The sequence below is a fragment of the Helianthus annuus genome, chromosome 17 (genome assembly GCF_002127325.2).
Source record: "Helianthus annuus cultivar XRQ/B chromosome 17, HanXRQr2.0-SUNRISE, whole genome shotgun sequence".
Lineage (NCBI taxonomy): Eukaryota > Viridiplantae > Streptophyta > Magnoliopsida > Asterales > Asteraceae > Helianthus > Helianthus annuus.
The window spans coordinates 8,478,996-8,493,053 of NC_035449.2; the positions used below are offsets into that span (position 1 = coordinate 8,478,996).

At 35.4% G+C, this 14,058-nt stretch overlaps 2 protein-coding genes and 1 long non-coding RNA gene across 11 annotated transcripts; all 3 read left to right on the forward strand.

Annotated features, from left to right (window-relative positions):
* Positions 1-350: 350 nt before the first annotated feature.
* On the forward strand, positions 351-2,083 carry LOC110923664 (F-box/FBD/LRR-repeat protein At5g22700-like). Its single transcript, XM_022167728.2, has 3 exons — positions 351-1,355; positions 1,442-1,633; positions 1,760-2,083. The coding sequence occupies exons 1-3, from the start codon at positions 351-353 to the stop codon at positions 2,081-2,083; spliced, it is 1,521 nt and encodes a 506-aa protein (XP_022023420.1).
* A 4-nt stretch (positions 2,084-2,087) lies between these two features.
* On the forward strand, positions 2,088-10,818 carry LOC110923176. Its single transcript, XR_002583796.1, has 2 exons — positions 2,088-2,230; positions 10,603-10,818. It is a non-coding gene; the product is annotated as an uncharacterized LOC110923176 (long non-coding RNA).
* On the forward strand, positions 4,641-9,347 carry LOC110923175 (BRAP2 RING ZnF UBP domain-containing protein 2-like). 9 transcript variants are annotated; one of them, XR_004886111.1, is made up of 6 exons: positions 4,641-4,981; positions 5,673-5,788; positions 7,252-7,390; positions 7,534-7,631; positions 8,674-8,792; positions 9,053-9,297. XR_004886111.1 is itself a non-coding variant. In XM_035986648.1 (6 exons), exons 2-5 carry the CDS (start codon positions 4,934-4,936, stop codon positions 8,697-8,699), a joined length of 288 nt encoding a protein of 95 aa, XP_035842541.1. In that variant the 5' UTR covers positions 4,641-4,806; positions 4,911-4,933; the 3' UTR covers positions 8,700-8,792; positions 9,053-9,297. The 9 variants fall into 9 exon arrangements, 3 of the variants coding, with proteins under 3 accessions (XP_035842541.1, XP_022023041.1, XP_022023039.1); XR_004886112.1 differs by having other exon boundaries at positions 7,252-7,371; XM_035986648.1 differs by lacking the exon at positions 7,252-7,390 and having other exon boundaries at positions 4,641-4,806; positions 4,911-4,981.
* Positions 10,819-14,058: the final 3,240 nt, after the last annotated feature.

Consider the following 14,058-nt stretch of genomic DNA (forward strand, 5'->3'; position numbering starts at 1 on the left):
ACACGGTCCGATGATGACTCGACCCGGTTATTATGATTACTCCCTAGAAGCCCAAAATGCTTTTGACCCGTTTGTTTTTCAAACCCCAAGCTCACTATCACCGAGACCTTTCAACATCGACTTTTGTTTTTAGTTAACTTTCAGTATCTGTACTTACCAATACCTTTTTTGTCCCTAGTTTGAAATGATTTTAAAGTATAGTTAGTTGTATTGTTTATATAAATATTAATCCTTTCAACATTTATTTCACCACTGTAAATTGCAGATTTCTGAATCAAAAGAGAGGGCATGATATGACAATATTGATATATAGAGACCAGTGCTTTGTATCAAAATAGAGTGGGAAGAGAATGGGTTCTAGATGTGAGAGAAAGAGAATGAATGTAGAAGGAGATAGACTAAGCACCTTGCCGGATGATATTATCCATAAAATCTTGTCTTTTGTTAGCACCAAACATGCTGTTGAAACCAGTGTTTTGTCATCTAGATGGAGGTATATCTGGACTTCAATGCCCAGTCTCAATTTCTCAACTAAAGATTTTCATACGCTGCCCAAGTTCTCCGAATTTGTTAAACATGTTCTGTCGGGACGAAATAATCAAATGGAAGTGTTTTCTATCGAGCTCACTTTTCATGGAAAGGTTAGTGTCAAAAGAATTCTGAACTATATTATGAACTATACGTTATCCCACAATGTCCAACAACTAAATGTGACTTGCTTGCTTGGAAAGATTGAAGTCCCTCTTTCTCTCTTTAGTTCTCCGTCTCTAAAACATCTCACTCTCAGCGGGTTTACTTTCGGGTTTACTTTCGAAATTTCCGTCACAACCCTATCTACTTGGGAGCTGCCATCTTTAGCAACACTGAATCTCCATTTTGTTACATTCTATGAGGAAAATAGTCAAAATACTGACAAGTGTGTTGGTCTTTTCTCCAACTTTGCAAACTTGAAGAATCTCACCTTAGATAATTGCAGAATGATCGGTGCGTTGGAGCGTTTCAACATATGCCATCCTGGACTATGTAGTCTTACACTTGAACATGTTTGCGGGGGTGGTAATGTGGTTACGCCTCAACTTAAGAATCTTACTGTAAATCATTGGCAAGGGAAACATCTGATCTCCGCACCCAACCTTTCCTCGTTGCATTACAAAGATTGTTACTATAAAAGTTACAATTTTTACGATGATGGTTACTCTTCTTTGAAGCTTTCTACCGACCTTCTTCATTTGGAGAAGGCGGATATTTGTGTTAAATATTCCAAGGAAGATAAGGCAAGTGCTCATGAAATTGTTCGCCTGCTTCAACAAATGCGTAGTGTCAAATTTCTTACACTTAACTTGGAACTTGTTCGGGTATGCTGGTATTGGTCTTTAATTTATTGTTCTTGTGATTGTGAGATTGAACAAAATTGTTCACCTTTTTATACATTTTTTTACAGCTTCTTTGTGTATATGTGGAAGTAATTTCACATGAACCTTCTCCATTTGCTAACTTAACGAGTTTAAAAATTTATCCAAGTTTTGTTAATCTGGAAGATCAAAAACAACAAAAAGTATTTGTGTCTACTGAAGTCAAAAGGTTTTTGCTAGATAGTTCTCAGTGTGCCACTTTCACATTGGTTTCACATGAGGTATGTACACATTCTACTCATTTCTCTAATTTGTAAATGTTATGATATATCTGTTATGTTCTTAAGTGACCCATTAAGATTATCTATATATTTAATGCTATTTTGTGATCCATGGAAACTATGTAGGAGATTAAAGCTATGAAGAATGTTGCATCAGCACAAAACCTTATGAGAGAATTGGAGGTCCTCCTAGATCAGTGGAAAGAAGATAGTGAAGCAAACACAGCTCATATGGAGAGCCACATGGCAACAGTGCATGAGCAAGTCGAAGTTGATGACCAAATAGACATGAAAACAAAATGGCGTTTTAGGGAAAGGATGACACACATAGAAAGCTACTGGGAATGTCTGAACAAGCAGGTGCAGAGGGGGAATAAAAAAGTTTTATTGTTGCAGAAGATTGAAGGAGTACTCACAAAGTTGCCTGCATCTCATCGGGATAAGTTGTAACCAAGGTTTTCTGGTTTGTGTGGAGAGGCTGAGACAATCATGGATGGTGTGATGGATCGTATGAAGATCCTATTTGATAAGAGGCCGAGCCATTCAAATACCTACTTTCATGAACCTGTAGCATCACGGTCGCTTGCTTTACAAATTGTAAGTTCTTGACATCTTTCTATACTACTAAATGAAAACCTTATTTTTTGACAATGTCAATCTCTCTGGTGCCTTCTTATCTTATTTTCCAATTTATTTTCCATATTAAACCATAATTTAACTAAATATAATTTAGATAAGATGATAACTTTTTTTAGTAAACTTTGAATTAATAATCCCCTTATTTAATTAAATATAATTTAAGAATGATAACTTTTTTTTTATCAATTTTTGAATTAATAATAACAAGCAGGATCAAAATATATAAAAAATAGAATAAGAATTTACAAAGAAAAAAAAATCTAATTGTAATACTAAGAAGTTCGATAGGCACATAATATCGTTCATTTTTTTACAAGCTTCCATGCATAAAACATAACCTGTTTTTATGTTTTCCAAAATTAATTAAGATGGCATTAGAAAATATGATCCAATAAAATGAAAATAGGTCCCATGACTAATATAATATGGAGAAATTGGAATTTAGGTTTTAGGCTCCTCTAGACTTTTGAAGCGGTCCCTAAATAAAACAAAAATTAAATTGATTCCTAAGCAGCTAACGATCGTGAACGTTTAAACATTGTTTTTCCGTTATGTTTCAAATTAATACATATATATATGAATATGTAATTTGTATTTTCTCCTTCCCCATAGGAGATAGAAGTTTTATTTTTTTCTTTGTAGAAACAGACAAATATATAAATTTTTATTCTCATTTAAATTAGACTCATTTAAATAATTTTTTTAAACTATTATTATTTAATATTTAATAGGATTCAGAAATAAGAAATAATATTAAATCACAAACTTTATGGATCTCTCTTATTTATTTATTTATTATATCTTTTATTTCTTCCATTTATTAATAATCATCTAGTATTTAATTGGTTCTATCACGTGTACTACACATGCTTCGAGCCTAATAAAAAATAATTTTTAATAAGTAAACAGTACATCGAATTTATCATTCAAATACATATCTTGACGACCGTTGTTGTAATCGATTACATAATATTTATTTAACTCGTGCAATACACGAAATATTTTAAAGATTTATCTATATTGCTTATCATGTAAAATTAAATTTATTCAATCTGTGCAAAACAAGGGGTTCTAAACTAGTTTTGTATAAGAATTTGAATATGTTAATTATCCTTTATATCAATTTGTGAACCTTAAACTATTTGATAAATAACAAGAGTTAATATCAGCCTTTAAGCTTTAAGTTTATTAACACTACTAGAAAACTAAGCAATTGCGACCAAATGTTGCGACCAACATAAGGCGGACGCAAAATTAGCAACTGGTTTGTGACCAAAATCAAAATAGTCGCACAATTAAAGACCAATCTAGATTCGGTCGCAAAACAGTCGCAAGTTTTGTGACCTCATATTCGTAGGAGCAAATTAGTTGAATAGTGTCGGAAAACGGTCGCAAATACGAGAAAAGGAAAAATTGCGACTGCTTAAAGAGGTCGCAAATACGAGATATATATAAAAAAGAAAAAGTTGCGACCGTCAAGCGGTCGCAAATACGAGAATTCTAAATGTACATAATTGTATTCAACCTATTAAGTTTTTGTGGTTTTGTAGTGTTTGTTAATTCTGTTGTTGTGATTGGTTGTTACGGCATAAGTAGAGTTATTCGACTTGCTGACTTCATGGTTAATGTAGTTGAAATCCTGTTTGACTATGACTTTACCGAAAACAATTGACACTGAACCTTCGGATATTCCTAAACACCTCTTGATTATCAGATGTTAATGTAAGCTATTCGACTTCACATATTTGACACTGAACCGTTGAATATTCCTAAACATCTCTTGATTATCAGATGTTAATGTAAGCTATTTGACTTTACATAGGAGTTTGTAACCAACATTGGTATCTAGAACTTGGAATATAGTTTTGTTATGCATGTCAAATTTGCTAATTCTGTAATCTCACTGACTCTTAATGTGACTTGGTTTATTATGTTTGAATGCCCTTGAACCCACTATAATTTTACTTGAATACAAGTCTAATACTATGTATAGAGAACCATAGTTATTTCCTGTTTACATTTGGTGGTGTGACACTAACTATGTCCGATTGTAAAGTCGTTTCCCTGATTTGAGTGTGTTCCAGATTTCTATATTTAAGGGTTTGAACTAAAACTGGAGCTAAATGAATTAAGGCTTTGGTTTGGACCAAACTACCTTAATATCAATTTTAAGAATCAAGCAAATTATATCCCATAAAGTTATATCGATTTGAACTATGATTTTAGAATATCCCATAAAATTATATAAACTTTACGGATCAAGAAAGTCCAACATGTGTATACTTGACTTTGTTTACTGGCCTAATTCCCCCAATCTCTTTAAAATATAAATAATTCTTTTAAAATTTCATATCCCGCTCCTAATTCCCCCAATCCCTCTCTTAAAACCTAAAACTGACTCTGCCCACGCCTATTGTCAATTCACGATGTCAAAACCCTAGATAGGCGAATGGGCGATTCCCCAATCCTTCCTCCACATCACCGAAGATTCACCAATTGTTCTGCATAAAACCTAGATCGACGACTCCTTAATGGTTCCTCTAACCAATTTCTGTCACACTTTTGCTAGTACATCGAAGTTGTTCTCGATTTCACGTCGTTTCACGGATCTGAGGTATTTAAGATTTATTTTTTGTAGTATCATGGCACGTAGTACAGCAGATGCCGGCAGATGTTGTGGTTTTGTGGCAGGAGGCGGCAGAGGGCAAGGTATGGTCTCTTGTTCTCCCTAATTTTGCCCTAATTTCTTCCTATTTTCTGCTCGTAATTACTACATCTTACGATATGTAGACAGTAGTAGACCTAAATCACTGTTATCTTCATGACTTCATGTTTGTTCATAACTTGATCTAAACGGTTTGTTAAATTCTGTAAATTAGGGTTTTATTTGCACTTATTGTTATACTAGTGATGTTTATGGTGTTTGATTTAATCAATTGACAGTTATTGTTGATGGTATTTATATACGGAATCTGATGCGGATACGCATCAACACAATCAAATGGCTCAAAACCTAGATGTTCTAAATTCTTCAAAACTAATCAATTTAACTAATAACGTATTTAAACAGTTCAAAAACTTTAGAGATAACTGTACATTAGAAAATATAGAAGGTTATCCAATGCTCCTGCATCAGAATCACGAATACATTGACAGACAGTGTTTGGATAGAAAGCAGATCTTAAAGTAAAAAGGAGAATAATAAACAAAAACACATGATACCGGACAGGCGGTCACTAGTAACTTGTTTGGATTTTGATCGCTACCGTTGTCCATATTCTTACATGATACTTAACCAACTAGAAACAATAGTTAAAAGTTATATATATATCCTCTTTCACTAATCATAACTAGTGATCAGATAATGATATATTATATATATTTTTTTTATGCTATTTAGGTTGGAAGATGCCCTCTTATTTGTGTACTTGGGGTGCCAAATCACATGACATATGCTGATTTTTGCCGGTTTTGTGGTTCCTTTATTCATCATATATTGGAGATGCGTGTTGTCAGGTTTGGTGTCTATAACTATTAGTAATAATTAGTACTTAAGTAGTAATTCTTTAGACTATGGGGTATGGGGCGGGGGTTGGGGCGTGGGTTGGGTACGAACGCCCAAGTCACCACCCCGGGTGGGCTTGGGTTTCGGCGTGGCCCTTGGGCGGGGGTTTTAGCCCGGGCGTTGGGCGGACCTAGCGGTCTTCCATGCCCGGCTCTCATTGGCTGGGCTGGCTAGGCTATAGGTGGCTACGATTTAAATTTAAAAAACAACCGTTTGGCCAAGCCAAACCCACCTGGGCCAGCCACGCCCCGCCATACCGACCCAACATGCAACTGACCAACGGTGTCCCTCGAAGTCCACGTGTCAACCCATGCCCCAAACCCCCGCCCCACCATACCCCACGGTCTTAGTGAGATGACATTGTTAATCTTTTATGTCTTGGGCTATGTTGTCAAAAACGCACTAGGCGCGCGCCTAGGCGCTCGCCTGGGCGCTGAGGCGCAGCGCAGCGCGGCTAGAGCGCCTCGTGGTGACCTAGGCGATGATTTGGGCTTTTTTTTTGTAAAAGCGAGCGCCTGGAGCTGGGCGCAGGCACATAAAGGCGCTAAGGCGCGCTTAATCAGAAAAAAACAGCCAGAAATGTAAAAAAAAGGGCCTGAATCGAAAGATAGAGGGAGTAGATAGATAGGAACCTGGTCTAGCAACTTGAAAAATACGTTGAAGGTGGTAAACTTGTGGATGAGCAACATGAACCTTCAAGCTAGATAGTTGTAACCCTAATTCTCCCGTGTAGTAGTGCGTATGGCGGCTTTTCAAAACCTGAACCCTAATCACAGATTGGGCTGGGCCATGTTTTTATTTATGTAACAAAACTGGGAATTTATTTTAATAAAATAGATGGGTGGCCCAATTGATTTGTTTTTAACAGTTCTTCAGTTTTATTGTTTTAAGTTGTTACAATTGCTAAATATATTTTAAAACACATTAATTATTATTATCATTCTACATATTCTAAAAAGATATAGTAATAATTTTCTATTATATTTGATTATTTGTATAATAGTGATAAACTATTAATTTTTTATGCTTATTTAATATATATTTTTTATTATTTTTATTATTGCGCCTTATTTAAAAAAAACCCTCCTTTTTTTTGCGCCTTGCGCCTAGGCTCCAGGCAAGGCCTTTGCGCCTTAAGTGCGGCTTGAGCTTTTGACAACATAGGTCTTGGGATATAGAAATGATGGAATGGAGAGCCGGTATAGTATTTTCGTAACGTTTGATGGCCAAAACTCAACTGATGCATTTCATAAGCATTTAATGGATGGCGCTTCTCATCTCTTGAGGTTTCTCCTATTTGTTTAATATACTTCATAAGTTGGTATTATAGTTTACCCGAGCATTATGTATTTGTGTGGTGTAAATAAAGTTTTATTATTCTGATATCTTTGTTAATTGTTGTGTTTGAATGCAGACAGAGTCATGTCGTGTGCTTTTCACTGTTGATGTACAATATACACACCTAATCGAACACACACAAACTTCCCTTGCAAGCACAGAGCAGCCCTCATGTCCAGTCTTCAATATCAAACCAGTTACGTCTTTAAATAGCGGTTTATTCATGTTTCAGAAGACATTAATAGCTTTAATATACTGGTGTAGATAATCTAAACGAAAAATCTTGAAGTGTTAACTTACCCAACACCGTTTTTGTCTGCATGAAGTTTTACGAATTATTTTACGTCTTTTTGTGTAGAGAGATTGGATCAAGATATGAGTGGAATTTTGATGACAATGTGCAATCACTCATTCCATTGCTCATGTATTTCAAAGTGGACCGATTCTTCGTGCCCGGTAAGTATATTGATATACATTCCTTCTGTGTTATATTGTTTGTCCTGTCATAACAAGCCTACTAACTGTTTCTTTCTTACTTAACACAAATCAATTGAACATAATAATCATATTACTTTCATTGTTCATATTTATATAAGAGTTAATTGCCCGGATAGTCCCTGTGGTTTGTTATTTTTTCACCTTTAGTCCCCAACTTTCTAAAATTACACGTATGCTCCTTATGGTTTGTTTCTCTTTAAATCAATATAATTATTAACATTAGAAAAACATATCAGCTGGTGCCCACTTTTTATTTAAAGATAAACCACTCCACCCCACCCCCATCCCCACCCCCACCCCCATCCCCACCCCCACCCAACCTTTCCTTATTCTCCACCACACCTACACTACCGCTCACACACTTCTGCTTCTACCTTCTAAACATCACAATCACACTTTTTCTTCAGTTTATGTGGATTTAATTGATTAAATGAATCTGAAAATAGTAACAAAAGGGGGTTGGAGATCGTTACCAATCATTAAAACATTCATCTTGAGAGAGCTGGAGACGGACAGGAGTTCTGGCCGGAAACCGGTCATCCCGACCATCTCTGGCGATGAAGACTGCAAGTCTGTGACAACTAATGATAATAATTGTTCAAGTAATTACTGGAGAAATCATATGAAGTCAAGGGAAGGGTTAATATTTTATTGAAAGCCATACCCTCACCCAATTCATTCTATTGGCCTGCTCCATTAACTTGAGTACTTGAAGCGTTCATAACAAAGACCCGACCGGAACTCTGAACATGCTTAGAGGAAGCGCTGGCAGTGGTTAGTTGTTGGGGCAATGGTGGCGATAGGGTGGTTTTCTACGCCCACCGTCGTAGGTAGCCGGAATCGGCCCTAGATGGTCCAACAGTGTTGCAACAGCTAAGGTAATGTTGACAAGATTTATTCATTTCATTTCTGGATCTACAAGTTGAAAGGTGGAACCATCAATTAATTTTTATTTTTAGTCACCGATGAAGCTTACAAACAAATTGCCTCTTATCCACAGGTGGCTGCAACTGCAGGTTTTGGTGAGATAATGAGCTATTAAAACCTACAAATGTCTCAAAATTTCCTAGCCCATCAAAACTAGTTATGCGGTTTTTGGTTTGCAAACAAGACCAAGAGGTATGTTTATTCTTTTAAGTTGTTTGGTTCAAACATGTTTAAACTCAAATATTGACATTATTTTTTCATGCAATCACTTCTCAGTCAATAATATGTTAACTTTTGTATGGATATTATTGAAAATAGGCTATTTGACCTTAAAAGTCAAACAGATTTTTTCTCTTTATTCTATAATTGTATACGCAGCTAATAAGTTTCATAAATTGTATAAATTGTGATTATGCTGGCCATTAATATTCACTTTGCATTGGTTTTATTAGATCGAAAGGTTGAACGTGATTATCCAAGATATAGTGAAAGAAAAAGAAAGGTTGAATAATATTATTGCTGTATTGGTGGTGGAAAAAGAGAAAGATAAGATGGAGAAAGAGGCTATGAATGAAAGGACGGCAAACATTGAAGTGATGCTAAAAGCTAGGTTTCAAAACGTATAATTATCGACTTAGGTTTCAAAACATATAGACACTTTGTTTTGAATATGTATTTTGTTATGATAACTTTGGTATTTGATGTTTTAAGTGGGATGTTTTATATAATTGTGAAAATTTGATAATATGTAAAATTTAAAAGTAACATTATGCAGGTTAAAATGAAAAATGGATAAAAATAATTTTTAAAAAATAAATAGAAATTGCGACCACAAAAATGGTCACAAATTTTCAAAAGGCAAGCAGTTGCAAAACGGTCGTAGTTTGTAAAAGACAGGTGATCGGAAAATGATCGCAGTTTGTAAAAGGCATGCGGTCGGAATACGGTCGCATCAAGACCGTCGCAACCAAAGTCCCATAAAACCAGGAACAGTCGCAATATTTGTGACCATTATTAAAGTCGCAAAACCCGGGTCGCAAAAGATACCAGCAGTCGCAACTTAGTCGGAATAGAGCAATTGCGACGGGTGTTTTTCCTATTGTAGTTTTGGTCGGAAAACGGTCGCAACAGGGCAATTGCGACTGGTTTGCGACCAAAATTGTGGTCGGAAAAACCTAGTTTTCTAGTAGTGTAAGTTGCCAAATTACATATCAGCCCTTAAGCTTTAAGTTTTTGATAAGAGTTAATTACTGTTTTCGTCTTTGTGGTTTGTCAAAAATCACTATTTCAGTCCATTAGTTTAAAAATTGCGATTTCAGTTCATGTGGTTTCACTTTCGTAACCATTTTAGTCCCTGTGGTTTCACTTTCGTAACCATTTCAATCCATTTATTCTGTTAGTACACGGATTGAAATGGTTACGAGGTGGACTGAAATGGTTACGAAAGTGAAAACACAGGGACTGAAATCGCAAATTTTAAACTAATGGCCTGAAATAGTGATTTTTTACAAATCACATGGACGAAAACAGTAATTAACTCTTTTGATAATGACCAAAACATGTCCTGAAGTTTTCTACAACTTGTATTTCTAACCGTTTCATATATTTTCAACTTTCAACTTTTTGATAATGACCAAAACATGTCCTGAAGTTTTCTACAACTTGTATTTCTAACCGTTTCATATATTTTCAACTTTCAAGTCCAAAAGTAACATTATTATATTATTACCTAAGATTAATAATTGATACCATTTTATATTAATTTAAATTGTAGAGTTAAAAAATGAGAGCAATATTATTGTCATTAATCTTTGTCCTCGTCAATATATAGATTTGTTATATTATGTATTGTTTAAATTATGCAAAATGAAATCATGTATCAATCAATTGTTTAATAATATCACGGGTACAATTGTTAATAACTACTTAACACTTTTACTAAAGTAAAATCTTGATATAATCAACATCTCAACCGATTATCTTCTGTTATTTTTTTTTTCAGGATCTTAATTACCCTTCATCTAATACCCTTTAGCAGCAGCTTGGGATGGTGACGTTTTGTACTACTTGTGCTTATGTCTACATTTTTAACTAGGGATATTATGTTTTTTAGCTGCTATTTTACTTAGATTTAAGACTCATATGAATTTATGTTTGTGATGTCTCTGATTATGATACTTACCTTGAAAGGCCTTAATAGTTTTTGTAATTAAGTCTACATTTCTAGCTTTGTAGTTGCTTTAATTTGTTGAAAAAAGTTTAAATGTATTGCTACACAACTACTTGTGGATGTCTTTTTTATAGTTTAGCCATCTTTCTTTGGAGGCCCCCAATTTGGATTCAGGGTGATTTAGTTAATTAGTTATACCCTTGTCTCTCTTGTATATCAATAAATTAGTGTGGTACCAAATGCACCTAAATGTGTGTTGACAAATGCCAATATTGTGCTAGCAAACAAGTGCGAAAGCAAACTAGCGAGAAAACACACACACATATAGGATATCTCATTGTTAAATCTATATAATAAATGAAGCGTGGTGCAAGTGATAACAGTGGCGGATCTTGCCCGTTGAACATGTCAGAGGCGAAAGACACGGGCACTAAAAAAAGTCCGGGCAAGCTCGGGCCAAACATAGTATATATAAAAAAGGAATAATGGAATTTAATAATCCCAACTTTCACCAGTTGGCCGACAATGAACCCAACTTCAAAAATAACCACTGGCGGTCCCAACTTTTGACATTTTGTAAAACATTGAACCCTTGCTGGGAGAGTAGGAGAGGGTGGTCCCAACTTCAAACATTGGACCACTGGCGGTCACCACTAACATCCCTTGGACAGTGTTAGCAAGGGTCCAATGTTTTACAAAATGTCAAAAGTTGGGACCGCCAGTGGCTATTTTTGAAGTTGGGTCCGTTGCCGGCCAACTGGTGAAAGTTGGGATTATTAAATTCCATTATTCCTATAAAAAAATTCAATCGAAATGCGGAAAATTAGCACTACGGCCGAAAAACTTACCCGGGTCGTGGCCCTGCCAGAGCACTTCTAAGATCCGCCCATGGTGATAAAAGCTTTGTGTTTTTGAAGAACCACTTTTTATGAAAAAAAAACAAAAAAAAAAACCCCATTCGGCTAAAAACCTGAATCGGTTTAATGAAAAACGATTTGTGCATCTCTAATTCACATCCCACACTCCATGTCACTCTTTATCTCTATAATATATAGAAAAATATAGTTTTTTAGTCATTTAGCTTATACATCCCATTCTATGTTTTACTCTTTATCTAAAAATATATAGTAGAGTAATAGTAACTCTATATATATATATATATAGGTGTAACTATTAATCACTCTCTGTAAATATGTGAGTGTATGAAAGAGAAAAAAATTAACGTTTGTAAATAAGAGGCTGCTTGTTTACCTTTTAATGAGACTCTTACTAGTTCAGTACTTAATCATTCAGAAGTTACCAAACAGCCCCTAAAATAGAGATACGTGTATAAAATGTGATGTGAGAGGTTTTTTAAAAGATGATTAAAATTTGAAATAAATTTATAAAACGATGAATTTTAGTTAAATTATATAGAATAATATAAAGAAAAGAGTAAATTACAAAAATCGTCCTTTATGTATTGTCACTTATTACAAACTGTGTCCTTTGTTTTCAATAATTACAGAAAACATATTCGATATTTGCAAACTTTTGCAAATTATGTCCTTTAGCCCTAGCTCAGTTAATTTTTTGTGGTTAAATCTGACCAAATGGACCCCACGTGAGGGTATTTTGGTCATTTTACTCACATGTGAGGTCTATTTGTTCAGATTTAACCATAAAAATACTCTCATGTAAGGTCCATTTGGTCAGATTTAACAACAAAAATTAACTGAGTTGGGGCTAAAGGACATAACTTGCAAGGGTTTGCAAACATCGAGTACGTTTTCTGTAATTATTGAAGACAATAGGACACAGTTTGCACTTACTGACATATATAAATGACGATTTTTATAATTTACTCTAAAGAATAAGATATGAATGATCCCATCTCTTTACTCTTTCGGTTTCCTTCATTTATAAAATATTGTCCTGGCAAAAAAAAAAGAAAAAAAAAACTAATTATACACTACAATACAATTTGAAATCAAACCATGTAATAGCAATGTTAAGTGTGAAACAAACCAGACTTAGAGTGTTAGGAGTGGAGCGGCAAAGTGGTCGGCAAACGGTTTTGCCGATCGGCAAACACCGCCGCCAACACTTTGCCGTTGCCGACAAACGCATGGATCGAGGGTTGCATGCCGACGTGGGGAACGATGTTCAAACGGCTATAATGCCGTTGGGTTATTAAAAAAAATTCATTTTTATCTTTTATAAATTAACTTTTTCAAATCCATTTTCACCAAACATCAATCTCATCCAATTTTACTACATTCCACTCTCTTTTTTTTTAAATCTTTTCAAAAAAATGGAAGGCTCAAACAAAGGTGAAAGCAAGAAAAAAATGGTAGGGTCCGGTTCGAAGTCGAGGGCTCAAGATAAACGTGGTTCGGGTGGTTCTAGTGTCCTGTTTCATCCGCACCTTGGGTTTGCGAATCAAACCCAACCTCCATTTTATTTTAACCAACCCATGCATCAACCTTTCGGTTATGACACCCATCCCATCCAAAATTGGATGCAACACGGTCCGACGATGACTCGACCCAGTTATTATGATTACTCCCTAGAAGCCCAAAATGTTTTTGACCTGTTTGCTTTTCAAACCCCAAGCTCACTATCACCGAGACCTTTTCAAACCCCAAGGTCACAATCACCGAGAGACGTACAAAATGACTCCAATGAGGAGTTCGTGCCGGAAACCCAAGAACAAGAGTTAGATGAGGATGAAGATGTTGCGGTTGAAGAAAATCCCGTGAACGAAAATGTAGCCGAACCGGAAAGAAAAGGAAAAGTGTTTAAACCATTGCCAACAATTTTCAGCAAAGTTTAAATACTTTTGACTGATTGACATGACGCACTCTGATTGGTCGGTTTTTTGGTTTACCACTCCAAGTGTTTAATTACTCCTAAGGGTATACGGTGTGGGACGCGGGGAAGGTCGGCAAAGATGTTTGCCGATCGGCAAACACCGCCGCCGACTATGTCGGTACGCGGCAAACGAACAAAATCGGTAAAGGTTTGCCGATTGTAAATGCATGCATGTTGCCTTTTTTTCACCCCATTCCAACGGTAATATTACCGTTAAATGTAAAAAAAATTGTTTTTTAAATATTACCCTATATAAATACTACTCACACATTTTAAAAAAATACACCATACTCTCTCAATCTACTCTACATATTGTTAAACACTTTGAAAAATATGGAAGGCTCAAAGAAGGGTGAAGGCAAGAAGAAAATGGTAGGGTCCGGTTCAAAGTCGAGGCCTCAAGATAAACGTGGTTCGGGTGGTACAAGTGTCCCG